General features: G+C 46.8%; 1 protein-coding gene across 3 annotated transcripts in view; it reads left to right on the plus strand.

Annotated features, from left to right (window-relative positions):
• Positions 1-26,044, plus strand: part of AOAH (acyloxyacyl hydrolase) — a 146,211-nt gene that overhangs the window by 27,879 nt on the left and 92,288 nt on the right. For 2 of the 3 annotated variants that reach the window (XM_071221640.1, XM_045197439.3), the window contains exons 1-3: positions 5,346-5,440; positions 15,297-15,363; positions 21,591-21,690. In XM_071221640.1, coding sequence (XP_071077741.1) covers positions 5,353-5,440; positions 15,297-15,363; positions 21,591-21,690 — 255 coding nt within the window. In that variant the 5' untranslated portion in view covers positions 5,346-5,352. Of the gene's footprint in view, positions 1-5,345; positions 5,441-15,296; positions 15,364-21,590; positions 21,691-26,044 lie in introns of those variants that run through there. The other variant, XM_024563089.4, reaches the window with a different exon arrangement.

Consider the following 26,044-nt stretch of genomic DNA (forward strand, 5'->3'; position numbering starts at 1 on the left):
TCAAAAAGGAAGTGTAGTCACACCCAGCCTGGCTCTCCCAGATGCCAGGTGCTGCCAAGATTTTTCAACCAAGTGCAGACTTCAGACCAATGGGGGCTCTAATAGACCGCTCTCTGCAGTTGGCTGCATTTCCAGCCTGAGCAGTCATGGCTATAATTAAAGTTCCAAGAGCTCTGTTTGACTTCACGACAACTCTGTGGTAGCCTGCAAACTACCCAAGCTGTGTGACCACAAGCAGATCTTGGTAGCCGGTGCTTTTATTCGGGCCCATTTGCTTCATCTCCTACAATATCAGGGGTGTCAGTGTCTATTATACTTATTATTTTCAGGTGCCAGGCGAAAAGAGATTTTGGTGACCACTGAGCAAAATACATGGCTCTCACCTGCTGTCATCCCTCCCTAAATGAACAGTCGCTTGGACAAACTCGCTTTAGCAGAGCCAGACCTTTGTCTAGCAGCCAGAGAACAGGCTGTAATGGGGAAATTACTCTGCCCATGCATCTCTCCAAGGGAAAACATTCTTCAGCCTGTCAAGGCAGTGCAACCTCTTAGAAGAAGCAATAGCAGAGTCAATTTCTCCATTCTTGCTACTAAGGGATATACCTCACTGTAGAACCAAAATTAACAGCCCACCAGGAAGAGGAGTTGAGCCCAGTGGAAATGGGCAGAGACATGTGAGACAGCGAACTCAAATCAAACCCAGGCCCAGCCTGGGCGCTTACCTATTTCAAGCCCCATCACCTGCTTTTCCCCAGGGTCCTTTTGATCATAAAAACTCTTCACTAGGCAGAGTAATAATAGTGCCAACACTCATCCGATCCTCAGAGAGAGACTTTTCTACTTCGCTCCTTTTTTATTTATCTAATGATTTCCAATTTCAGCCAGCACTGCGAAGGAGCCAGGAAAGCCATAAGAACGCTTGGCAGGATCCTTCTGAGTGAAAGAAAAGCCTAAATCTTTTAAGTACAAAGTACAGGTTGGTCCCGAGCAGCACGATGCTCATTGCATTCACCCTTCCAAGATGTGGGTGGAAACAAATACATATGTGTGCTGGAGGTGAATTTTCAGGGGAAGGGAATGGTGTGCAAGGCGCGTGACCCCTGGGGCCCCCGAGAATGGAGCCGCCTTAAAGAAAATTCCAAGAAGAGTTTTCTTATCCTCCATGTTCATCCAGCCCTTCTGCTCCACTGAACCAACAGCGGATTTCCAAGTCTTGCACCTCACCAAGTCTATTATGGCACTCACTACAAGAAATTGTTATTTTTGGTACCAGTGAGAAAGAAAACTTTCTACTAGTGAAACTGGGGAAACTATGGAGAAAGACCCCATGCTCCTCCTGGCCACTAGTCTTGTTTCTTTCCCAGGATGCCTTTTCTCCAGCTTGCTCTGCCCTAGATTTTCTTCAAGTCACATCTCACCCAACATTTGACTGTTACTTGCTATTGCCCATCCAGTTCATGTAAATTTGGAATCTATATTGTGAGCTCGCTATGGATAGTGCTCACATTCTGTTCATCTGGGGTCCATCAGAGCCTCGCACAGCTTCTGGCCAAGAACAGGTTCTCAGTAACTCCGAGTTGAATGCACGTGTCCTTTGTTAAAGACAATCTTGAAAGGCTTCCCTGATGCCTGGGAAATATAGGTGTGGCTTTTGACTCAATGAGAAGGAAAAGACAGCAACTGGCAGAATTTTCCAGTGATACAACTAGCCTTCCATAGGTTTTCTTTTTCAATTGATTAGAGAAAGAGAAAGAGAGAGGTAGTGATTTGCTGTTCCACTTATTTATGCTTCTTGAATATGCCCTCACCAGGGTCAAATCCACAACCTTGGCATATCAGGACAACATTCTAACCCACTGAGCTACCTGGCCAGGGTGCTTTCCATAGGATTTTTCCTCATTCATGTCTCCATAAAGAGGTGATCCTAGACCTGGCTGGTGTGGCTCAGTGGATTGAGTGCCGGCCTGTGAACCAAAGGCTGCCAGTTCGATTCTCAGTCAGGGCACATGCCTGGGTTGTGGGCCAGGTCCTCAGTAGGGGGCGCGCAAGAGGCAACCACACAGTGATGTTTCTCTCCCTCTCTTTCCCTCTCTCTAACAATAAATAAATAAAATCTTTAAAAAAAAAAAAGAGGCGGTCCCATTCTCCACAGGAATAGAGGCTATTTCCAGGACTGTCATCTCTCACTCATCCATTCAGTGAACATGTGCTGAGCTCAGGTACCAAGTGTGGAGCTAAGCCCTGGAGCAGATGAGTAAGTCCCTGACTTCACCCTCCAGGAGGGCAATGTCTGGGAGGGAGGACATCAGAGTGGCGCTTAGCACCAGCCCTGGGTATTGAGGATGAAACGCTGGGCAATGGAGGAGACGAGGAGGTTTCACTGGAGTTTGAGGAGGATCTTGAATGACCAGGCAAAAGCACGGAGGGTCAAAAATAGCACACAGAAATATACAGAGGCTTTCAGCAGGTTGGGCAGGAATACAATGAGGTCCCTCCAGTGTATGGGGCTCTTCTGAGTGAAGTAACATTTGCTTCATTTTGGTCCTTCCAAGTGTTTGTCATCTCAAAGACTGGTCAGTTAGGGGAAACTGAGGCAGCACAACAATCCACAATTATCTTTGTGTGCTCCTTTGTCACTTCATCTGAACAAGAACATGACATCAAGTCCATATTCACCCCAAGAGGCTCCCTATTCATTTGAAAAAGAGTTTTCCCGACTCATGGGTCTGGAACGATTCGGGGTGCATCCTGAAAGCTCCATTCCGGCTCAGCCACTTAAATCACACAGGCTACTTGTCATTTGCTTCTTTCCTTTGAAGGTGCATGCTGAAAATGGTCTGATCATTGAAAACTGCAGCGAGCCAGGTCTGGAGTAATCGGGGTTTTCCACCATTTTTAAGAAGGCATGGAAAATCATAAAAGCCACAGACTAGGTCTCAGGCAGGATTGGCAGTGGAATCTCCTCTGCTTGGTGTCTGCCCAGGTCTCCAATTTTTATTCTCAAATCCCTACACCTGCTGTGCTTCAAGTCTGTCCTGGTCGTCCAGCGCTGCAGCTTACCGACGAGACGCCGTATGAAGCGATGGCTGTGCGAGATCTCAACCCCGTCCCCAGGACGTTCTTCTGTGACCCTGAGCGGCACGCCGGGGCCATTTGCTGTAGACTCAGCAGGAAAGGGTGCTGCTGGTTTGACACCAGAGTGAGTGGGGCAGCCACATCCTGTAATGAGACTGGAACAAAGAGTAAGTGACGCTGCTGCCTGGGAGAGGACTGAGCCAGAACTCGGCAGCATGTGCACCTGTGAGCCCACTCCCCGGGGACCACCCCCAGCCAGCAACCGACCGGGAAACATCGCTCAGGTGGCTGCTTCTCCTCTTAGTTCACTTCAAGTCAGCCAACATCTGTTGCCCGCTCCCCACCACTGCTCCAAAGCTGGCCCTGTGTCAGGTACTCAGAGTTAGAGGAAGACCCCATTTCCACCCTCCAGGGATTGATGGTCTAACTCTAAACTCTGCAACATGAACTCCCAGAAGGGGAGGTAACTTGTGCTAAGCCACTCCGTTTGCAAGAGACTGAGCCAGAGTTAGAATCGACGTTGTTGTTCTTTCTAGTTCAAAATGAACCCTCCCCCTTTGCTACCATACCCCACTGCAAATCTTATCACACTGCAATATAATGATTTATAATTGTTTTTCCATTGCTGTTAAAATTCGTTTAGCTCCTCCTAACTTAACGGGCAATTAGCAGAGACACAAGTCACATTGTGGCAGTGTATTATCAGTGTTGAAAATAGTCACATATATTAAATACACTTTATGTATTTAAAATAAAAGTAAAATTGGTTTATCTCTGGATGATTGGAGTGATAGTTATCTTTTTTATTCTGTTCTATATTTTTAATGTTCTAAAATGAGATCGCATCGCATCTATAACTTTTAAAAATTATTTTAAATATAAAATAAAATCGATGTGGAAGCGCTTTCTAGACCATAAAGCACCAGAAAGTATCAACTATGAAATTCATTGCAAGGTGATAAACCCCTCAATACACGGATTAGGTCAAAAGCACATCTCATTGGCCTTGACAGTTGATGGTGACAAATGCCCCAGCAAGGAGCTGCTCTCAGATGGTCAGGCAGTGGCTACCAGGGTCGTGCCACCCTGAGTGGCTGAGTCCAGCTCTGCCCAGCCTCCCCCGAGAGCCCAGAACACTGGTGCTGCAGCCCCGGCAGGCGCTGCCCTGTCTAGGGAGGTGCAAGCCTCCCAGTCTGTGCTGACAAGCCCTCATCCAACGGAAGGTTTTCTTTCTTCCTGCCTGGCGATGCCCCGTGGTACTATTCACATCTGTTACCTGCCACCTTCCCTCAAGGAGTCCTGGTGGAAATTTGGCTTTAATGACTCTTGCATGTGAATGTGGGTCCCCGGCTCCTTGAGCAGATGGATAATAGTGAGCTTACTGCTGAGCCAGGCACCCTGGAACTTCAACTCGGATTCAAGCTTTTGTTCGTCTCCCTGGAGACCAGCCTCGGCTAATAAGTGCTCTTCCTCTTGTCTCAGAGAGGCCAGCGCCTCTCCGCACAGACTTACTGGTGTTTGACTGACCGACCCCTTGGATAGAGAAGTAAGAGTCCCCTCCCTTTGGGCTTCCCCACCAGTTCAGGAGATGAAGGCTGGCGATAGACCCTTCTAGGAGTTGCAACCTAATAATTCTGAGCCTTTACACTTATCATATATCAAGGTTGCTGAAGGCATGTATTTCCAACTTAATCCACGGTTCCTTCTAGACACTCATTGTATGAGTACATGCCTTCAGGCAGTGTGCTCTGTAGCACTGAGGTCAAATAACGTTTTACAATAGCATTATGATTTAAAAGGCACGTTCGGTTGCACTGTAACCCTCACAGCAGCCGTATGGGAGACATACTGTTACATACTTTGCAGGGAGGGAACAAAAGTTTAGCAAGGCTGGATGGTAAATCCAAGAATGAAGTGCAAGACTCAATCTTTGCACGGTCTCCTTTAAATGGCATCTTTCTCCCACATGACCAAAAAAGAAGCGGAAAGAAAGCGAGACTCATTGACTCCCCCAAGGTCACATAGCTCACAGGTGGCCAAACTGGGCTGACAACCAGTCTTCCGACCCCAAACCCACAATCTCCTTACCACACTTCGCAAGTCACTACATATCACAGCAATTATGCCTGCAGTAGAGTTTCAAAGGTGAATGGCAAACAAAAGCTCTCTGTTTTGGAAAGGTTGGAATGCACACATTTCCCCTTTCCTTCCCAGGACTGTCCAGCATGGTTTTCTGCGAGACATGCTGACGCGATCTTCTCTCCTGCAGGGTGTGTGATGGTGGTGTCCGTGATTGAACAGCTGGCACAAGTTCACAACTCCACAGCCCAGGCCTCCATGGAGAGACTGTGCAGCTACCTGCCCGGTAAGGGTGGAAAGGGCCATGTGGCGGGGACCCCCTCTCTTTCTCCCTCATGAGTAACCCTGAGCGAGTTTACAACCAATCCGTCCTTATGGAGGGGCATTTGATTGTGATATTTCTATAAGTTGGTATTCTGTTGGGCTCCTAGAAATTAAAACAAACACAAGAAAATCACAGCAGGCAGGTTTCTCCTCCGACATTCCTTGCCCACCATGGCAGAATACTGGTGGTCAGTCACGGTCATCGCGATCAAAATAATGAACAATTTTAATAATTTATGTTAATTTGACCACATACGCAGACCCCACATGAAGCTTTTGGCTGAGAAGACAACTGCTCTCCACACCCCACATGGGAAATAACAAACAACCTGGGAACATGCCATTGGTTTGAACTTGATCTCAGTAAAATCCTTATGTATTCTGCAAAACAAGGAGTTGATTGGTGCTTTAAACAAGGCATATGTTTGTGGTTCGGTCTCAGCAGAAAGAAAATATTCTTTTATCCCTTAAAGATACTGGTAGGTGAACAGTCACAATGAATAAACTTTCATGGGAGTCCAATGTTCATTTATTCAATGTTAAGGAACTAATTCATCGAGGGTGCCTTCCTTTATTTTTTCTAAGTAAGGCCGTTGGGCTAAAGGTGATTGTGTCTTTGATGTATAGCTCATGCTGTGCTGACAGCACCAAAGCGCTTTCAGAGAATGTAGTGCATGCAGCTACAAAGCCAATTTTTTACATTTTTTTACTTTATTTTTTTCTTTTGATTTAGTCTTTGTATTTTGTATGGTATTTTTTCCACAACGCCAAAATTTTTTTTAATTCAAAAATAAAGACTGGGAGAAGGTACTATACAAACACATGTGTTTACCAAATCCCAGATTCTCCATTGGCAAGATGTTGACATATTTACACCAGGTCCTTCTTTTTTGAGTTAGGATGACCTTCAAATGCCCTTTGCTCTCCCCTACTGCCAGTCCATTCTCCCACCTCTCTGGAGAGACCCACACTCATGAACTGAACGGGTATGGTTCATATCGAGCCTCATCCTTTCACATTCACTTGTGTGAACCCATACCCAGTGTATATAATGTTGTTCTGTGGTTGGTTCTTTTAACCTTTTCTTGGTAAACGAAATGTAGAAAATGACACAAAATAAATGAATACTTTTAACACCTTGTAAACATAGCTCAGGTGAAGAAGGAACACAGAGGTAGCCCCTCTAGAAGGCCCACCCACACACCCCACCCCATCATAAGTCCCCCATCCCCGTAAAAGGACAATGTCCTGGATTTTGCCACAATCATTTCCTTTCATCATGGCATGGCATTGTCGCCCAAAAGGACATTGCCAGACACCACAGTCTTGACCAGCTTTAAAATTTTTGACATCTATTTTAGTCTACAACTTTCCTCTCCATCCCTTCCTTTTCCTCGTAATTCAGCCATGGAATGTGCCTCGAGGAGTTTCCCTGGATTTTGCTGATTGCATCCCTGTGGTATAATTGAGTACATTTCTCTGTGCTCTGTAGTCCCTGAAAATTGGCAGCTGTGTCCGGAGGCTCGATCAGACTCCAGTGTGATTTCTTTAGCAAGACTTACACGTGCTGGTGTTTTCCTTCATCAGAAGGCCCTCGTAGTGGTTTTCTTTTTTCTCTTTTTGTGATGTTAGCAGTTGCTGATGCTCAGTGACCAGACCCATAGTTTGCAGGGGTTGCGAAGTGGTGCTCCTTTAACCTATCATTTGTATTTCATTTAGTAACTGAAATATCCAGGGTCCAGCAAAAACAACGCCCCCTTTTGATTACAAACCTCTTTTATTACAAAATCATAAGCATGTAATTCTGTGGCATAACAATATCACACTCGAGCACACTCTATGGCGTTTTAGGTGAAATGTTCACCTGGATTGCTGTCCATCTCGTGTGAGACACTCACGTGCCCTCCCAACCGCACTCAAGCAGGCCTCATTCTGTCGGACCTGGATTTAGAGACAGTTCCTGCCCTCACCACCGTATTTTACAGACAAAGTCCCTAAAGTCCCCAAAGTCCCTAACGGGGCTGCTCATACTGGAAAGGCAGGATAAACACTCACTTCTTTCGCTTTATTGGCCAGTTTTCAAATAATTCATTGCCTTTCTATTATCATCCCAAAGTAGTCAGTTAGCTTTCTTTAAAATGCCATTATGAACTCATGAATTTATACATATTTGATGAGTTTCTGTCTATTTCAACTATTACTTTTTTGAAGCTCAAATTGTCCCAACTTTGCCCAGTGGGAACCTCTTCTATTTGGCTCCTGGATCCTTTGACATTAACCTAAGTAACCACCACTGACAGCTTCCTCCCTAAGGGATGTGGCCAGGTGTTCTAAACCCGACTGGTACGTTTCTAACCTCGGGCTTGAGTTCAGTCACTTCCTTTAGAAGCCCTGGTTTCTTTGGGTGGGAAATAACATTTTAAGACCACAATCTGGATGCATAGGAACGCTCTTTGCTATTGAGTCGATCATTCTTTCTAAGCCTCTTCAGCAGGCACTGATAGAAATATATATATATACATACACATACATACATATATATACACATATATATACATATGTATTTACATATATAATTTTAAAATAATATATCTAATTAGTTCATACTGACACTTCAAATTCAGGACTACAGGATTTTTTTTTCTTAATCTCTTCTCTACATAACTGTTACCTGCTTCTTCCCACACTCTAAGTCCTAATTCTCAAGGACAAAGGGATCGATAGAGTTAAAAGAGCCCATAATTACTCATTTACCTATCCCTCTCTGCACACAGAGCAGCTTCAGAATATCAATTCTAGTACGACTACCATTAATATGTTTTATGATCATTGAGAGCAGTTAAAACGGGTTTTTTGCCTGTGCTTTTCCCGTTCCTTATTTAATCACCACACTACGTTATCTGAGTGTACCGCCGCTACATACAGACCCACCCCCCTCTCCCTCTCATTTCATATTCATCCCGTCAGCGGCTCTGAGACTGATGTTCGCCATCAGCCCTTACGAGGATGTCGGTCTGGTTGAGTTGCTGTCTCGAGCTCATTCCTCGGGAAGGGCCCTTGGGAAATATTCTCTGAATTTCTTGCATGTTTCATCACAAACTGTCTGTGCCCTTTCTACTTGAAAGTCAATGTTTTTCTGGATATAAAAATCCTTGGCACACAATTTCTTTCCCTAAGTAGCTTAAATACGTTATTAAAAAGCCTAATGATAATCTCATTTTCTTTTTCATATAAGTCTCTTTTTGCCTAGAAGTTCAAAGAATGTTTTTCCCTTTCTTCTGTAAGATTTAGCCATCTAACTAGAATAGGTCTCAGTGTTACTTGTACCTTGGTGCTCTGAGGGTGCACTGTGCTCTCGCAATAGGGGGTTTCAAATATGTTTCTTACAATTTTAGGAAAGTTTTTAGTATTTGTTCAGTTTCCTGAATTTGGTTTTCTTCAGGGATTTCTATTATTCACGCTTTGAATCCATCTTCTTTGCCTACCTTCGATATTTTGCCTATCTTTTGAATACATTTTATCTCTTTATTTATTTTATATCTTCATTTTTTCCCTCCCTTTCACCTTTCTATTTCTCTTAAGACATCAACCTTTTCTTCCTTTTTTCTTTGGTTCATTCTAGTTTAGACTTCATTTTTTAAATAATCTTGTCTCTTCCCTGAGTTCTTTTTTCCCGTATCTGTGTTTTTATGATTTTCATTTCTGTTGTTCTTTCATGTCTTACATCTTTTTACTAATGCTTCTTAGCTCATTTTGAAATATTATGTTCGGTTTTAATCCTTTTTTGGCATGGCTTTCTGGCTCGCTTTTGCTATCTGTAGGAATTTGGTTCTGTTCCTTATTCTTTTTTTTCTTATAATAACTTCGTATGGGAGTTGACCTAGATACATTTCTGTTGCTCATTTTTATATGAGATTAGTTTTCCAAAACTCTTAGAAAAAGAAGTGGTTCGGGGTAGCTTTTCTAAATTCACAGAGCTCCTGCTTCCGTTATTTCTGTGCAGTGTTGAAAAAAAGGGGGAAGCTTGCTCTGAGATTTTCTGAATCCATGCCTCTGCCCACTTTTTTTGTTTTAGTTGTCTTTACATTGTTTCTATCCTGTTCAATGCTGACCCCAACCTCAGCAGTTTCCCCCCACTGGGGTCCCTCTCCTACAACGGAGGCCTGGTGGGTCAGTTCCTTGACTGTGTCGGTGCCAGACCACGCTTGCTTTTTAGTGCTTCTCACCTGGAGCTCTGTGCTCACCTGTTACTGCCGCAGGCGAAGCCCCTCTGGTCCCAGCTGCTGTTCTTCAGTTGGCCCACCACACTTTCTAGCTGATACCTCTGAGTTACTTGAGGGGTCTCCTGTCCTTGGGTTTATCTGACATCCCATTGCTCCTCTCTACTTTCTTCCACAGACATTGATACCCCACAAGGTATTTGGCTGTGTGTGGTCTTACCTTGCCTAATTGTATTTTGGGGTAAGGGGCCAAGATTGCACCCTGAATACCAGCAATCTTGGTTTGAGTTGTTTTACATTCGGGGGGTGGGGGAAGAGAGAGAGAGAGATTTGGCAGAGATTCAAAGAAATTCCAAAACTCTACTGCCTCTACCATCATCTTTCCAGATCCATCCCTTGTGGGGCTTTAGGTTTATATCAGTGTCGGCTGTACATACAGCCCTGTAACTTCCACCTTCACTCCACAGGATGTGTTTGAGGTCTCTGTACACTAAGATGTCCAGAGCTAGGTCAAGCCTCTTCATTACTCTATGGTTCTTCACCATATAAATATTCTGCGTCTTATTCATCCATCTTCCTGTTATTGGACATCCACGATCTATTGTAAAGCTTACTTTGCATTTCCACACCTCTGTATGCGAGAGAAAGGAGGGGAATATTATGAAGGACAGCCATCCTTACCGAGACTGGTTTTGACTGGTTGTCATTTCCCTGTGATAGATCACACTGACAGATGATACCATTTGCACCTTGAGTTTCATTTTCTCTTTTAGGCACAGTTGTGTGGTCCAAAATTGAAAGGCTGAGTAATAATCTTATTTCCTAAATTATCCCCTCCTAAAATACTCGCAAAACGTAAGCAACCCAAACCAAGATTGCTGGGATTCAAGGGGCCATCGCGGCTCCTCCTGACTCATAACAGGAAATTTCAGAGTCTGCGGAGGTACAATGAGAGGCTGGAAGTCAATTCCGGGAAAATGGAAGCTGACATTTCACCGGAGGAGGCAAAGTGGGTATTTTGGTTTTCAGTGGTCGGTCACCTTTGGAATTTGGAGGAATTTCAAAGGATTAAGGAGGCTGTTACTTGGGGTAACTGGCATTGTAATAATTAACATTTCCCCCCTGGATGGAAATAAGGTGCTCAGTTCAGGCGAAAGGCTCTTTCACTTGGCAGAACAGACATAAAGGCAGGTGGGGATGATTGTGTGTTTCCTTTGATGAGGGTGATAAACCGTGCACAGAATGGTCACGTGAATTACGGGACAACAAAGCCTTCTCCTAGCTGAGGACGCCTAGAAAATATAATAATCCTGGGCCACAGTGCCACCTGCTCCCTGTATTGCCTTCTGTCTGGTGAGCTGGGAAAATGGGAGTCAGAGGACATGAGACCGTACGCATTAACACAGTTACTATTTTTTTTTAATGTGTGAAGCCGTATCGCTTGTACCGCCAATGCTAATCAAGTACAGAAACATAACCTCAGCCCAGAAAGCACAGAAGCACTCTTTCTGAGAAAAACCGCTCAGTACATCATCAGCCAGCCCTTCCCGTGCTGGGAAGACAATTTTTCTGAATCGTACAAAACGTTTCTGACCTTCAGCTTCTCGCACTGCGTTTGCCTCTGGCTGTCATTAGTAAACACCTTGGAAGGAGCTCAGACTTCTTCATGGAAAAAATGATCAATGGAATCACTCTCACTAGGGGTCAGAGGACTCACATGCCCCGAGAGTCTTGCTAGAACTTCACCTTCTCGGGTCACCTGTGCGGAAATCTTACCTCTGTATGGTAACACGGTAGTGAAAAACCCACGCGGACTTCAAATGAGCAAGGCTGCTCTCCTCTCGTTCTGCGGGCTCGGAAAATCTCCTTGTTGCCTGGAACAAACTGGCGCGGGCAAAAGTTGGTTTACTGCTGTGAGTACACAAAAACAGTTTATTCTTGTGTACTTATTTATTAGTTATTATATTATGTTCCATACAAATGACTGTAAGCCTCCTTCTGCCCACCCCCATACAGCCACAAAGCTGGCTCTGTGGTCAGTTCACCTCACTGTGTTTCAAATTTCTCATCAGTTGTTAGTGTATATCAGTCCCTGCCACACCTGAGGTAGAGGAGGCACCAAATAAAATGCCCCGAGTGTGTCGAAATGCACACGACAAGTAACATGGGCTTTTGCAGTAAAGATTTTAAACTCTTGACAAACCTCTTACTGTGTCTGGAATGGTGGGCAAGTCTTCAGCTCTTTAAACCTCAGCGCCCGTTTGTACAAAAAGAGGGTGAAAATGACCACGCCCTCCAAAGGGTCTTGGGAGGCAGACGTGATGGCCAACATGAAGGTGACTTACAATCTGGAATGTTCTAGGCTTTATTTGCACACGCACCCCGATGGATACACCTACTGTAGGGTGACTGTGTAATTACTCTTTTTTAACCCTTCTTTACCCTTGGCAATGGCCACTCCTTTTTCTATGCTGTTCCACAACTTTGTCACACTTCGGAAATTACATGCTCTTGTACCTTCCTGGGCACAGGCACAAGTTAACATTTTTACGTCATGTAGGTTACTGGCAAGACGTTAGTGCCAGTCTTTTCTTCCGGGGTGTCAGTAACAGTGAGGTGGCCACCTGATTGTGGCCACCAGGGCCTGTGTGGCTCTGTCCAGAGACTTTGCATATATATCTCTGCTCTGCTCTGTTCAGTGTCAATCTAGAATTTGGCTCTCGGAGGGCCATCTCATGTCACACCATTGTTAGTGCTCCAGGAGTGTCTATTTTTCCTCTCTCTCTCTCTCTCTCTCTCTCTCTCTCTCTCTCTCTCTCTCGTTGTTGATTTTAGAGAGAGAGGAAGAGAGACAGAGGGAAACATCTATGTGAGATAGAAACATCGACTGGTTGCTTCCTATACATGCCCTGTTGGGGGATCAAACCTGCAACCCAGGCATGTGGCCTGATGGGCAATCGAACCCATGACCTTTTGGTTCACAGAATGATGCTCCAACCCACTGAGCCACACCAGTCAGGCAGCCTCTCCCTCTGAACCATCACTGAACCCATCTGGGGAACCTGAGAGTTGGCCTGACCCTGCTCAGCGGGTGAGGACAACCTTGCTCCCGCTGAGCAAAACAAGGCTCTAAAAGTACCCACACACAAACAAACATGAACAAACAGCTCTTGCTTTACCAGGAAGAAAATGAATTTCCTCTGCCTTTCGGGCAGTACTGCAAGTTCACCAAAGAACACCCTAGTGTCAGTTTTTAAATGGCTCTGCTCTTGGCCACGCTCATTCCACGTTAGCAATACCTGAATCTCGCTTCCAAAGTGCTTCCCACATGATGTTGAATGCCCCAAACTTCCCAGCTGGGGTAGTGAGGGGGACTGCGCCCCACAGCTTACCTTTCAGGTGAGGAGACTGCAACCCAGCCAGGGAAGGAAGCTGGCGAAGCACAGAGCTGTTAGCCAGGGATGAAGCGCGGGCCTCTGACTTGCGACAGCTTGGGGCTTCTACATGCCCTGCACCGCAGCCCCCTAAAAGGAGCACTGAGAGAGAAGAGCATATGTTATTTTTGAACAGTTATATTGAGATATAATCCACGTACCGTGCAATTCGCCCATGTGAAGCGTGTAACTCAACAGCTTTTACTATAGTCACAGCACGGTGCCTCCGCCAGCACAATCAATTTTAGAACCTTCCCATTATGCCAAAAAGGGACCACTCTCCTTCCCACTCCCCAAGCAACCACCCATCTACTGTCTGCCTCTGTGAATCTGCCTGTTCTGGGCCTTTCGTATCAATGGAACCCTACCAGACACAGTCTTTCATAGCTGCCTCTCCCCTCGGGAGGATGCTGGTCGCGGCCATCCCGTGTCAGGACTTCACTGCTCTGTACGCCCAATACGATTCCGCTGGGTATGTGAACTGAGCCCATTTTGTTCACCCGGTCATTAGTTAGTGGACATTTGGGACGGCCCGTTTCCACTCCGGGGCTATCGTGAATACTGCTGTTCTGACCGTTCCTGGACAAGGTTCTGTGCGATGTACGCCTTCGGGTCTCTGGGGTAAGTACCTAGGGAAGGAGGTGTTGGCTCACGCGGTAGCTCTGTGTTGAACCATTCGGGGAGCTGCCAGGCTGTTTAGTGCAGTGGCTGCCCCGTTTCCCATCCCCCCAGCCCCCCAGCGGGGCGAGAGGGCTCCAGTGTCTCCACAGCCTCCTCAACTGGTGTTATTAGCTGTCATTCCTATTACAGCGTCTCAACGTGGGTGCCGAGTTGTATCTCGTTGTGCTTCTGAGTTACATTTCTTCCACAGCTGAGCATCTTTTCACGTGCTTATTGGCCACGTGCCTATCTTCTTCGGAGAAATGCGTGTTCAGATGCTCTATTGAAATAGCTGGTACGATTCAGTGAAGCCATCTGGGCCTGAGCTTCTCTTTGTGGAAACTTTTGATAACTAATTTAATCTCTTGTTATATGTCTGTTCGGAGTATCTATTTATTCTTGAGTCAGTTTCAACAGTTTGTCTTTCTAGGAATGTTTCCGTTTCATCTAAGTCATTGAGTTTTTGTCATGGCGATATTCATAGTATTCTCTCAGTTTTTTTTTTAAATTTCTGTAAGGTCAAAAGTAACATGGGGATATAGTTTTAAGTTCCTACTTCTAAAGCACAATGTGTTTGAACTCGTATGCCTTATTGTAAGAAAGTTCTATGACCATATCTCTTTTAATATAAAAGTAACATTGATATTATTTGCCACCACGTGAAAATGAAGAACCAGAGAGAGTTCTGTGTATTTAACCTGTTTGTTCACTATCCCACCTCCCAGCACGGGCAGCCCTGTTCGAGAGGAGCAGTGTGACAAAATGAATGCTCCTCAGAGAGGGTTTCCCATCCCTTCCCTAGACAGCCAATCTGTCCCTGCCTGTGCAAAGGTCCTGCGTGGAATGACCAGGGTTCCACAATAAAGCCACAAACGGGAGACGCAGGAGCAGGGAGTTAACACGTTTCACTGTGCAAACGGGTGGATGCACAGAGCTTTCCAGTCCTCTCCAAACGGGGGAGGGGAGTGTGTGCGCACATGTGTGTCCTCTGCTGTGGACGCCAGGGCAAGGCCCCCTGTGACCGTTAGTCTCCTTATATCCCTGAAACGCCACCAGCAAAAACCGAGCAGCCAAAGGGAAGTCCGTTTCCCCCCTGTGTGAACACCAGGGAGGAATGTTTTCAACAAAGCAGTATCTCAGATTATTTACTTTAAAGCAAGTCCTATGTTTTTCAGCGTCAACAACTGAGATCACCAACGTTCAGATATGCGCTGCTATAGAAAATAAAAGAAAACCCCAGAATTTAACTCTATTTTTAAAATAAGCAGGTGATCTTTCACATGTGCAGGAAACAAACTGGCATTCTCACAAGCCCACGATGGAAATGCTATTTGAATGGCCACATTAACTATAACATTTCCCCCGAAACCGTAAAATTAATGACTTGAATTAATGATCAATGAATCACTCAGCTTCAGTTCCTACTAAAGATGATCATTATTAACTCATGTGTTAAATTCATCCTAATAAAAAACATTCCATTTCCCCTCTTTGTTTTTCTTAGAAAAAATGTTCTTAAAAGCCACCTGCTACGTAGTGGTTCGCACATTTGGGCCGGACATCATAAAACTGTGAGTAGGTGGGCACAGTGGCTAATTCCTGTTCCTGGGACGTGGGGGGACGGTGAAACGGGGAGGCGCCTGCTCTGTCTCCACGGGAGGTACTTCGGAACAAGGATTTGACTGGAGCTTCCCGGCTCTTGTCAACAGTGAAAATTCAAGCCGGGCTCCGGTCCTTTGTCACTCTGGGCAAAGGCTCCCCCTGACCCGCTCTGTGACCATCTGGCTCAGTGTCTCTCCGAGCACCTTTCAGGAGTGATTTCACCAACTCCAGCAAACCACTGGATCCCCTTGGCTGGACACAGGCCTTTGACCCTGTCCCCTGAGCTCCCGTACGTGCCCAGCCCCTCCCTTCTCCCCCCGCTGGGTGCTCGGGTCACTGTCTTCCCTTCGGTCCTCTCACCCTTGGGTTTGCTGACCCTCTCCACCTCCCAGGCCCCCGAATTCCCTCTGTACCTCACACCTGCACTGCTACCATTATCAGTCTGCTTCCTTTCTTTCTTGTATCTTTGTTCTTTTAGTTCAGGGGCACTGAATCATATTCCAAGTCTCTTTTAATTCAAAACCAATCATGGCTCTCTCCGCCATGAAAGGCCTCGACCCTCTGTAGGACCCCTAGCCCCCCACAAGGCTACATTGATGAAGAGCCCCTGAGGATACTTCCAGGTGCATCCCTGGCTGCTCCATAGCACGTCCCAGTCCAGACTACTTGTAATTCTCCCCACCCCACCCCTCCACCACACACACCAAGGGGGGTTCTGCCTCAGGATCTTGGCACGGATGCCCCCTCTGCTTGGCACATGCAAACTGTCTACCCCAGACAAACCCTGCTTCCTTGCACCTCGGTTCCAGGGTCACTCCCTCTGGAAGCTTTCCTGACCCTCCCCAGGCTAAAATACTCGTAGACACCTCACCACTACCACCACCAACACACACACACACACACACACACACACTCACTCACTCACTCCTTGTGCAACCCCCCAGCACCGCACTTATTACATCTATTTGTAACTGAATTCTCTGTTTACTTTTCTGAGTTGCCGACCAGATTGAAAGCCTTCTGAGGGCTAGGTAGGACTACATTTTATTCCTCTTTGAATTTCTAAGTGCTTAGCAAAATACTAAATATTTGGGAAGGGAGGGAAGGAGAGGGCTTTTTATTTCTAGGGCTTGGTACAATACTTGAGCATAGAAGGTCTTCAATAAATATTTATGTAATTAATTATTAAAAACACAAAGTTATCACTACAGGTGAGCTATGAGTAGACTGTTCCAAATAAAATTACTTAAACATGTTTTAAAAAAACACCTTTTAGCCTATTCAATGAACCTATTTACATACCCAGCATGAGCCAGCTTCTGTGGGGGAAATGTCAGTTTGGCCAGAGAGGGTCCCCTGGGACCCAGAGAGGTAAGTGGAAACAGTCACAGAGGCCAAAGAGGGCAGTGCCCCCAGATATGCAAAAGGGGGTGCCAGAGATGGGGACAAAGCATTCTGGGAGTAAAAGGCAAGGGCCTGGGTTCATTCGGAAACCCGCCAATCTTCGGTAGCTGGCTGGAAAGCACGAGTATGAGAGCCAGAGAAGCACAAGGATCGCAGAGAGGACAGACGGGCACTGTGCTCGGTACTGCACATGGGGACGGCCTAAGGGACAGCCCCCACTCGCATGACTACAAACAGACACGGGACGTTGAGAAGGAATGGGCCCAGCGAGCCACCGACAGAGGGTCCCTCCCGCGTAGGGGATGGGAAGGGGAGGAAGAGTTTTCCTTTGGGATGATCCAAAGCCCTGAGGTGACTAACTCTCAGGGGTCCGGGGTGGGCCGCTTTGAAGAAGACAGATGTAACGATCCCCTCTGTGGTTCTGTCCACTATATTCCAGGACCCACGTCAGTCATTTGCTGATCAAAATTTCTCCTCTTACGGTGTGCTCTTCTGACAGGTTGTTTTAATCAATCAGTTACAGTTCTTGCCCTGACCAGTGGGGCTCAGTGGGTCAAGTATCATCCCGCAAAACGGAAGTCACGGGTTCGATTCCTAGTCAGGGCCCATGCCTGGGTTGCTGGCCTGGTCCCTGGCTGGGGTGCATACCAGAAGCAACAGATCGATGTTTCTCTACATCTCTTTCTCCCTCCCTTCCCCTCTCTAAAAATAAATAAATGAAATCTGTTAAAAAATCAGATACAGTTCTGGGTTGGAGTGGGCCCTGGAAGTGACAACCTCATGACTTAGTTTTACCTGAACTTCAGGCTTCCGATACTGTGTTTCCTCACGCAAAAGCATCATTCCTCCTCATTATTTCCCGCCAGTCAATTCTCAATGATTCATGGACTAATTATTCAGCAATTACATTTCTTAACCACAGGCAAGCCACAGGTTGCTGTTAGGAAGTGGGGCACCTGGGCATTCAGGTTTATCCCCCCAAGAAGCTGGGTCATACAGGGAGGACTACTTCAAAGGGCATCCAGTCCGAGCCAGGGACCACATGCTGGGTCCTCCTATACTTGGGCTGGACCTCCACTGTGCCACAGTTGCCATGGCAAACCCAATCCTGGTCTTCTGTCATCTTCCTATAATGAAGTTCACTGCACTTCCCAGAATCCGTTTATGCTTCCCGCTAAATTACAAAAATTTGTGTTCCGAACCCAGGAGCTCTCAAAGATCAGGAGAGGCCTCAGCTGCTAACATTGTTAGAAGAAAAATGCAAAACGGGGTTTCTAACAATTACAATACACTTGAAAGGTAATTGACGATGTTTTAGACAGCAAAAATGCAAAGCAATCAACCATGCCATTCACATGACAATTGCAGGGTTTACAGGAATGCTTAAATCCATGGTGCACTCTAGGGGCTGGGGTCCAGAAAGGGGGCAAAAGTAGAAAGTTGCAAGAGGAAAAACTTCTGTCACTGGTGTGAGCGTATCTCTGCAACTATTATTTATACTAGTATGTAAAGCCTCCTTTGAAAGTGATGTCGAAGGTGTAAATTAACCACAGCTGGGTGGCCTGATTGATTGGAGCATCATCCCATACACGAAACGGTTGCGGGTTGGATCCCCGTCAGGGCAACCTACCCAAGTTGTGGGTTCTATCCCTGGTTGGGGCGCATATGGGAGGCAACCGATTAATGTTTCTCTCTCTCTCCTTTCCTCTCTCTCTAAAATCAATAAACATATCCTCTGGTGAGGATTTGAAAAATTAAAATAAAATGAAAAGGTCTAAATTTGATATCTTTCGTGTGCAAAAGGCTGTTACACTGCCTGCTAACTTAACCCTGACCTTGATCCCTTCTTTTGGTTTATGGTGATGATCATCATCATTGACTTAATTCTACTGTGATCCTAATTAAAGTTGCTAATTAGCTCTGCCAAATGTGTTGACTCTGTCCCGCCCACGTGCCTCACTCCTGCACACCTCTGTCCTTGTAAAGGCAGTGAAAGGAAGTACAGAAAGTTAAACCATGACCATTTGGGTCCTATTTGCCACTCTGGGACAATGAAAACAACGCTGGGTGCGAATGGTAATTACGAGTTTGGAGATTTCGTAAGGATTTCACAAATGGCGTATAGCTTAGGCTTTCTGTCCCGAGCTTGGTCAAGAGCACAGGGGCAGCATTGCATCTGGTACATTCTCGAACGGTCTTTCCTGGGCTATGAGGCTCCGCATCTTCGATTCTGTCCACAGGAGTACTTCCTTTACGCTCTGACAGGGAAGCCCCGGTCTTAGCACATCCTGGAAGGGACAGCAGGTGCCCAGTCCCCTCTCTCACTCCTCAGCTCAGAGAATTCCAGCCTCACTCCCTGAGCCAAGGGCCCCATTTCCACTCCTGCATTCAAGTTTGCTTACTTGACAGTGTGCTCTCTTTGGGGAGGGAGGGACGAGAATAGGTTTGGGGCACCATCTGCTACGCTGGCTCTGGTGGTCCTGGATTGCCACAGACTGGATATTGACTGTGGATATAGACAAAGGAAGAATAAATACACAAATAAGAAAGAAAGGCTAAACAGAACTCATTTCTTTATCACCCCCGAGTCCACTAAATGCTAGACCCCATAAAGACAGAAGTCATCCGTTAAACAAATGGACCCTTCAGTGGAGGACAGATGTGTGAAAACGGCCACCGTCTCCCGACTCAGGGACCCTTGGCAGACATCAGTTTGGTAGTGAACCTTTTATCTGTCACAGCCTGTCCCACAGCTTAGAAGATGTGGCCTCTTTCTGCCTTAAGTTCCGTCCTCTCCACCTGCCAGGAAGGAATCCCAGGGCCAAGCAGATGACCCTGCGGACAAGCTCTCTTTCCCCCTCTTACCTCAGGTGCTTATGAAAGGCTGAGAAGCCACCTTGCCAGTCACATGGTTAGTCTCGCTCGGCTGGAGTGAAATTTGGGAGCCCGTGCTCCCAGCCTGTGTTCTCACACGGCAGTGACCATCAGAATATTTGGAGGCCTCCGAGGTGGCCCCTCTTTCTCTGGTGGCCTTTGCTAAGATAGATTTTCATCAATATGAGGCAGTTCTTTCTGCACAAATTTTCGTGATATAAATTCTCACGGTCCCTCCTGGCACTTTCTGGTTGGTAGTTCAAAGGTCAGACTGTCAAAGATTTTAAATGGCATGTTGATTTCCAGAAACCATTAAGACCCACTAAACCTTACCCACTAAAGTGAAACCTGGGTGCCGTGACTTTTTGTTGCCGGGTTGGTTTTCTCGTACCTTTCTAAATCTCATTCGTGATTCTGCACGTCCAGGACATACACAGCGATGGGAGTGGAGTCGGGGGAGCAGCTGCTGTGACGGACAGCTGGGCCCGAGTCACAGGGGGCCCACTAGCCAGTAGTTCTCAAGGGTTGCCCCATGTATGGGCTGTGACTGCCGTCAGTCACAGCAAACAAACAAACAAAAGTAACAGAAACAACATGGCCTTGCTTGTGAAGAAGAATAGGAGGAGAAGGGCCAGGGAGAGAAGAAAATGGTAGTAACTGCAAGAGTGTAGTCGTGGTCATTGTAATAGTGGGAAGGGGGCGGATTCTTTATAAGGGAACCCACAGCCTATCGTGGAACTCAGGGGCAGGACACTATCCAGGCCTCGGACAGAGATTAGAAACAGCACCGGGAAGCCACCAGGAACACAGGGCCACCTGCTCCCCAGGCTTCCCTGCGGCACTCACTGGGTTCTGTCCCCTAAACCCATCCTACAGGCTGGCTTTCCAAATGCTCAGTCCACGTGGCAGGGAATGACTTCACAGTCTCAAGTCACCACACGCTCCCCGCATTATTCTGGAAAGAGCCCAGAATGAAGTCACACCTAATCACACCAGCTGCACATTTCCATGACAGAGCATCTGACTGACCAGTAGTCGAATGAGGTCCAGTCAACCGGCGGGGAGTTAGGAAGTATAAACACAGTTGCCAGTCACCCGCCCCTGTGGATGAAGGGGGACTGTTACCTGACCGTATGAGCTGGAAAAAAGCCCCCAAAGTATCTTCTAGAATCTATAACTGTTCTTCCAGTTACTCTTTGTGTTGTGTTGGTGTGGTTTGGGTTGGGTTTGAATGAATAATTCACTTGGAAAAGTTACTACAAGTCCACACCTTCTTGTTCTTTCATCTGAAGCAGCACATTATACTCACTCTTCTTGGTCAGAAGAGGTGTCAGTTAGCAAATGGGTATGGAAGACGTGCCCCAGCCCCTTGAAACCTAAACATAAACCAGAGCATTTGAAGAACACAATTCTTACACCATTCCCAGAGGGGGAGAGCCAACTCAATTATATTTTCTTCCATAAGGTAAAGAAATACTTACTTAACGGAAAGAGATGATTTGGATTACGCCTCAGAAAATAATTTTAAGAGCTTAAGGCTATACCATAAATGATTTTCTGCTATAAGGCCCAGTAAACTTTAAAATAGCATTCCCACGAAATTACACGCCTGTCCATTTTCCTTTCCTGGTTTTATTTGTGGTTTCTGCTGAAAAGAATCTCATGCTCCTGTGGGAAGCTGACACATACCTCTGGCTGTTCGAGCCTCCTCCCTGCTCCCAAGATCTTATTCTAAATGTAGGTGAGAATAAGGTGACAGGAAATCGTTAGAATCCAGCATCCACAGACCTGAACTCAGAGGCTATGGTGCAGTGAGTGAGTGTGTTAGAATCCACTCTTGGATGTACCTGTCTGAAATAGCTTCTATTGTTCTGATGCCCCGGAGATAATAGCTTTTGTTTGCCCCATTTCCCTCCAGGCTTGATGCTGATATGAATGCTGATGTGGTGTGTCACACCCTGAAGTTTTGTCAACAGGAGCCTGGCCAAGCCTTGTGTCACCTCTACCCGCTTCCCAAGGTGAGTGGGTTTTCACTCGGCAAGTCAGATTATGGTGACATGCCAGTCCTTTGGAAATGTTGCAAAGGGGCGCTCTGCTTCACTCACTCAGCAATTCGGGGACAGAAAGAGGCAAGATGACATGTTCAATTACACCATGTGAAATAATATGCCCAGCTTCAACCTAGATCCCTTCCTCCTGCACCGCCAAATAACATCTTCCCTTTTTAACTGCTGTGCTGGGCTGGCAATTGGTAGGAAATCTGACCAGCCAAGGGGAGAAGAGGTTTAAATCCTTCTACTGATTAAAAATCAAAACAAGTAACATTTATAAAGTGACTGACTCACCCCAGTTTGGCCAGGGCTCTCTTCGTACAAGCACCGAACGCCCCATATCCTGGGGAAACGTGGAAGCCTGGTCCTCCTAGTCTGAGCTTTATTGTTCTCCCCCATGAACGGAGTATAATAAAATACCTAAAGTCCCTCCTTCAAAATTAATTATGGGAAGTAGGCGAGCTAAGACACTTCAAATGTTTAGCACAATGCCTGCTACATTTACAAGAAGTGTTAATAAAAGGATGGCTCATGTAAGTAGCATCCATATCATTGTTATTCAGAGAGAGCTGCTCAGAATACCCTGCGTGCATCATACCCTGTTGGGCAGTTTCTAATTGGAACGCAGGCAGTGGGAGCTGCGCGAATGTGGACAGGATGCTCTTCCCGTGCTCCTACTGACCGCAGCATAGCAAACCCAGTTAGGCCTCGCAATACAGATTTTCAAAAGCTTCCTATAAAAAAAGAAATTACAAAATAAAGTAAAATTCTCTGCCTCCTTTCCCAGAGTCTAGTTTTTCTGCATGTAACACAACAGGTTTCTGTTCTGTTTGCAATTCCCTTTGTATTCTCATTGAAATGAAGTCTGTTTAACACTTCAGGGCCCACCCAACAAACAGGATTTTGCTGACTGACCGAGGAGAGACATGCAAGGGCCTGGGTGGCTGTTCCATTTCCCCTGATTCCACCTGAGAAACTGTGGGCTCCACTGGTTTCCAGAATAGTTAGTTAATTACAATAAAAAAAAAATACTTTCCACGTGTTCAGCTAGCATTGAAGACCGTATGGTGACGTTTGCTGTCCGAGAAAAGGACAAAGGCAATCAATGCGTCTGCACAAAGGCAAGGGGGCGGCTTTCTGAGATTTCCTTAAGAACATCGTGTTATATAAACGTCACACCCGCCGCTACACATAGTCCCAAACGTTCATTTAAAAAAACGTATCTTTATACTCTATGGAGTTCATGTTCGAAATATCCTTTTCATGGCACACAAATTACACCTACAAAGCAGGTGCGAATTAGTAGGTAGAATTACCTGCCCGCTAAAGGTGGGTAAAATAATTTCCACCCTGAAAATAATTTCCACCCTGCCAAAAGCCTCCTTCCTGACCCCCCCAGTCAAACCCCACCTCCATGTAGTCACTATCCTGTAAGCTACCGCCCCGATGAGCATCTGTGTGCACAGTTCCATTCTGGAACTTCACGTAAATGGAATTACACGGACCTTCTCCTTTGTGTCTGGCTTCCCTTTTCTGTGAGACTCACTGTGGTTTGTGTGCAACGGTGTCGTGGCAGGAAGTATTCACAAAATCATCTCCTCTCTTGTTTTTTGGAGGTTCGAACTATATATTTAAATTTACCCTTTTTTTCCAATGTGTTGGGGTGCCACTGGTTAATAAGGTTACATACTGTATTTTTCGGACTATAAGACACACTGGACCATAAGACGCACCTAGGTTTTAGAGGAGGAAAATAGGGGAAAAAAATTCTACTCCACTGCCACTCTTCCCCCTCAGCAAGCCAGGTAAGCAACATTCAGACTATAAGACGCACCGCCATTTTCCTCCCAAATTGGGGGGGTGCGTCTTATAGTCCGAAAAACATGGTAGGTTTCATTTCCATGATACACGGCCTGTGTATCACATTGTATGCCCACCACCCAAAGTCAAACCATTTTTTGATGTAACTCCTGCTATAGCTCCCCAGTTAGTCCAACCCAATCTGCTGTTGCCCTCGTCCAGGCACATTTTCCCCACTGATGCCAGAAACGCCTTTCTACAAGGCAAAGACGACCCTGTCACCCCACCCACATGCAATGTCTCCCTTGTCCTTCAGCTGGGCGGACTCCTCACCCTGCAGGTCTCGCCTCACGCGTAGCTTCTGCAGGGAAGCCATCCCTGACCCCTACCTCTCATCCCTCTTGTCAAAGCGCCTGCAGCCCCCTTCAGTGAACTGGCCTTGTTTTAAGTGGCGGAGTGGGAGTGCCCGTCTGTCCATTCTGCCCACCGGGCTCTGACCTCCCAGAGGACCTCCCTGTCCTGTGCACCACTGTACACCCGACAGCTGGGGCGGGCCTCCCACATAGCAAAGAAGCATCTTATAGTTGGATAGATAAATGAAGTACCACGGGCTTCTCATTTGCATCACTGGTGGAAAGTCAGACGTTCCTTACTTCATGGCCACCCTAATCTTCCCAGTGAATGCTTCTTCTAATCAGATTATTTCCCCCGCTGTGATCCCCACATTGCCTACATAGTGAAGCAAACATTTGCACTTAGCACTTTGGGCTTCTCAAAAAGCCTTCCTGGACTTCCACTAGTATCCTCAGGGGCCCCACACTGCCACCAAAAGGAGAGATGGACTCCCACCCGAGCCCACCTCAACCTTCCCACCTCCCCACCTTTGTTCTCGGGCATTCTTTCCACCCAGAAGGCCCTTCAACACCAGGCTCCTTCCAGCTCCTGTCACTGTTCCCTTCTCTGTACAATAATGCCTAGTTTTTGTTACAAAATGTCAACCCTCCTCTCAGCCATCCTCATAAGGTAACTTTTTGAGTCTGCAACATGCCTGTCCTGTTCTCAATGCTTTACATAGTCATCACTGGGTCCCGTGAAGGAGGTGTTGTCATCTTCATCCTACAGGTGAGGAGAGTGAGGCACCGGCATAGCGACATCAGTCTACACAGACTTTCTAACCAGGATGCAAACCTGTGGGGCAGCAGTTCTGCATCTGTCCCACCTTTGGTGCCTCCACTTGCCAGGCACACACCTGGTGTACAGATCATATCCCAGGCATGGATGGGCTGCATGCAGTGCCTGGGGTGTGTTTATTGTAAGGATGAGGACATCAAGACGAGGAGAAGTCACAGGGTTTGCCCAGGTTGCCCAGCCAGTGAGTGGGAACAGGAGGACTCAGCTCCACCTCCGTCTGCCGTTAAGCCCAAGTTCTTACCATTCTCCCCCGCACCTCACTGATACTCCCAGACAATTGTTCCTCTGAATCAAACCACTGGGGCCAGACCAGCCAATTCCTCACAAGCAGGACTCCGTGCCTTTTGTGTCCTGCCCTGCATGCGTGGTGGGAAGCAAGCCGTGGGCCCTGTGACATGCATGCCACAGGTGGAGGGGCAAACGGGGCCCTTGGCACTGAGAGGCGGCAGGACAGACCTGGCAGTGCGAGCTACAGGGGTCAGGCCCCAGGGACTGGCATGAGAGGTGGGACCACAGTGACCCACCTATTCATTATCCACAAATCAGTCAAAACCCCAGGCCCACTTCCTGCCCATCCTTTAACTGTGTTTCCATACCCTCATCTACCATGAGCTCAAAAAGACAAACTCCGTCCCTAGTTAAGCAAAGTGAGAAACAATCTACCGTGTTCAGCTGACACCAGGAGGAGGGAAAGGAGAAGGAAGAGGGAGAGAGGACGGGAGGGAAATGGACAAGACAAACTGTAGGCTGCATTGTAAACACCACCCAAAGGGTTTCGTGTTACCATTTGGGGGCTTATTTAGACCATTCCTCGTCTTACTTGCACACAACACAAGGCATTGCCTGCTACTGATGTGGGGGGGGGGTGCATGTGCATAATAAGCATGATGGGACACCACAGCCTGGCAACATTGAACTGAACGTGTGCCCTGTCGCTCCCTTGTGTGCACACTGTCGCTCTATAAACTTCTCTTTTGAGACGACAGCATCATGGTGTGTGAGCCCCCTCAACTTTATGTGGCTCCCTCCCGGGTCCCCTCACTTCCAGACCACCAGGCAGACCCTGCAGCTTTGAGCGGACCCTCTTTCCGACCACCCTGAGCTGCAGAGACTGGCTGCATCTGCAGGCATCCCAAAGGCATAATACGCAACACCTACTTCCCACCCACCTTGGCCCCCATTGAAACAAAATTATATGCAGAATGTGAGCTCTAGTGGAGCTAGATTCCCCTTATTTCCCTGGGGCCTCCAACCTAAGTAAACCGCTGTGAGGGAGACCCGCCCCTTCGGGAAAGCCATCCAGACTTTGGAGCGGTTTCTCCCACAGTGA

Source organism: Desmodus rotundus, chromosome 6 (genome assembly GCF_022682495.2).
Source record: "Desmodus rotundus isolate HL8 chromosome 6, HLdesRot8A.1, whole genome shotgun sequence".
Classification (NCBI taxonomy): Eukaryota; Metazoa; Chordata; class Mammalia; order Chiroptera; family Phyllostomidae; genus Desmodus; species Desmodus rotundus.